Below are 2,765 nucleotides of genomic sequence, written 5' to 3'. Positions count from 1 at the left end.
ACTCGGTCGCCTCTAAAACAAACGTGTTTGTTTTCAGTTCCAGACGACCGAGTCGGGCGATCAGCCCTATCCAGCCGTAGTGGGGCACCCCGTGTTAGGCTGCCGAACTCGTCATCCTGAGATTGCAGTTTTGAGGGTTCGAGATCCAGTTCTCTTTACGCTATATATTTTTTTTTCTCATTTGCCTCGGTCCGAAAGGAGTTCCGCAGAGGATCGGCCAACCAACAGCGCCAAACTCTAACCTTAACCTTAACCCAAACCCTAACCTTAACCAGAACCCTAATCCTAAACCCTAAGCCTAACCTTAACCCTAACCATAACCCTAACCCTAACCATAACCCTAACCCAAACCTTATCCCTAACCCAAACCCAAATTCTAACTCTAACCTTAACCTTAACCTTATCCTTAACCCTAACCCTAACCCTAACCCTAACCCTAACCCTAACTCTTGAATAGTTTGCTCAGTGGAGCTTGTCACGGCCCTCCGCAGAACCCCTCCTCTCGGTCCTATGTGGGAGATGGGCGTTAAATTCGGAAGTCCTACCTCTTACAAACTAAACTAGTCAACAAAAATTAAGGAACATTTGAGAAAAAGTGTATAACTTCAAAAGCAAACTTCAACATGCAATGACATTTTGTACACATTTTAATCAACATGTGTATAGCAAGTAACAGAAAAGAAAATTAAGTTATTCCATTTTAACTTGCTTGAAAAGTTAATTGAGTTAGGTAGGGGTTAAAATCCCAAATCCCAAAATTGTCAAGTAGTTTCGAAGTTATTTTAACTTCTGACTACAACAAAAATAAAACAGTTCAGATGATTTCAATACTGAGTATGCCCACCACGATCGTCCTGGCACTCAGTACACCGGCTCCTCATCGAGTTCGTGAGGTTGGTGAACACTCTCTGGGGCATCCCCTGCCACTTTGCCTGCAGCATCTGAAACAGTTGCTGCGCGTCTCCTGGAGGGGGATGGTTGTCTCTGACTCGAAGTTGCAGCTCATCCCAGAGGTTTTCTATGGAATTCAAGTCCGGACTGCAGACCGGCCAGTCCATTAGGTTAATGCCAGTCAGCTGCATGAAGTTTTGGACAAGCAACGCTCTATGAGGTCCGGCGTTGTCATCCTGGTACACCGCTTGTGGTCCCATCTGCTGCAGAGTAGGTAGTGCTAATGGACGGAGTATCTCATCTCGGGAACGTATTGCAGTGAGATTCCCTTGCACATGGTACAGAAGTACAGTGGTTCAGACTGAAAGCACCCCATACCATCACGGAACCACTTCCAAAAGGCATCACTTCTCTGACGGCTCCATCGAGGAGCCACTCTCCGGGTCGCCTCCAAACCCTGATACGACCGTCATTGTAATGCAAAGAGAACCGAGACTCGTCGCGGAAGAGAACGTTTGCCCACTGTTGACGTGTCCATCTTACATGGCTTCGGCAAAAGGCAAGATGAGCAGCCTTGTTTGCTGGGGTGAGACGCTGACGGACTTCTGGTCGACGTGCATTAAGTCCAAACTCATGAAGACGTCTTCGTACTGTCTGACAACTAATGTTAACACGAGCTGTGGCTCTCAGCCGTGTCTGGATTCGACTTGCAGGAGCGGATCTCGACTGCAGAGCCTGTCTATGAATGAATCGGTCTTCCCTTGCATTAGTGGCTCTTGGTCGACCTGATCTGGGTCGCTCTTGGGCACTACCAGTGGTGTTGGCACGCTGAATCAGCCGTGAAATGACAGAAACGGACACTGGAAGAAGTGTAGCAACTTGTCAGAGTGAAACACCATCTTGTACCCAAGCAATGGCTTGTCCTCTGTTTACATCAGACAATTTCTGTCGAGGAGGCATGTTTATGCTTAGCCCTACAGCAGCAGAATCGTGTATCCATAGTGCAAATGAGCGAGTGCAAGTCACTCACGAGACACGAATCTTGCATTTGAAAACTGATTTTTGAGCGTTCATAATTTTTCCTGACTGTTAGAGCGAGGGAATAAAAATCGATAATTGGAAAACATTGGACCTTTTTGTCCCCTCCCTAGCTCAGCGCACAGGAGTCACGTGCATTTCAAACCCTGGTGTGTACAATCCCATTAGTCATAGAGTAACATTTCACCAATATCTAGTTTATCTAGTTAAAGTAAAACCCCGAAAGAATGCATACAAATATATCACTGTTTTTACAGTACGTTCCTTAACTTTGTTCACTAGTTTATTAGTGTTACAAGGGGTCTCAAATCCATGAATTTCGCAAAACGTTTTTCCTTCTTACAATTCGAATACGATATGACGGATCTAGCGGGTCAGTTAACGTTAACGACAATCGTCCGAACCCCCTTCCCTCATCTAGGAGTTCAGGAAACCCCACATCACAAGAAAGTCTCCACTTTCCTAATAAAATAAAATATAAAATGTATATTATGTCTATTCCTGGGAATGCCTAATTTTCTTTCTAATTGAGTTCAAACGTGGATTATTTTTTTAAATTCGTTGTCAATAAGTAAGACTGAATCAACAATGCATTCATGTGTCTTTTTACCAGGGGATTTTCTTTTCTTTTTTCCCAACAGAGTCAGCTGTAACGATGTCTTTCACAAAGGGGCGGAACTCGTTGTTTGGACACTTGTATCGTGGTGAGAAATATTGGCTTTTCTGGTTGCAAATCTTCATTGTATTCTTTTCTGGTAAGTCAAAATAGTTCCGGAAAAAAACACTACTACTACTACTACTACTACTACTACTACTACTACTACTACTACTACTAC

General features: G+C 44.2%; 1 protein-coding gene across 1 annotated transcript in view; it reads left to right on the top strand.

Moving 5' to 3' along the window:
- Nucleotides 1-2,765, top strand: part of LOC101856137 — a 19,356-nt gene that overhangs the window by 9,771 nt on the left and 6,820 nt on the right. The window contains exon 3 of the mRNA XM_035972947.1: nt 2,571-2,684. Coding sequence (XP_035828840.1) covers nt 2,571-2,684 — 114 coding nt within the window. The remainder of the gene's footprint in view (nt 1-2,570; nt 2,685-2,765) is intronic.

The sequence above is a fragment of the Aplysia californica genome, unplaced genomic scaffold (genome assembly GCF_000002075.1).
Source record: "Aplysia californica isolate F4 #8 unplaced genomic scaffold, AplCal3.0 scaffold00920, whole genome shotgun sequence".
Classification (NCBI taxonomy): domain Eukaryota; kingdom Metazoa; phylum Mollusca; class Gastropoda; order Aplysiida; family Aplysiidae; genus Aplysia; species Aplysia californica.
The sequence above is the reverse complement of the archived record's forward strand: the minus strand, read 5'-3'. Positions and strand labels throughout refer to the sequence as shown.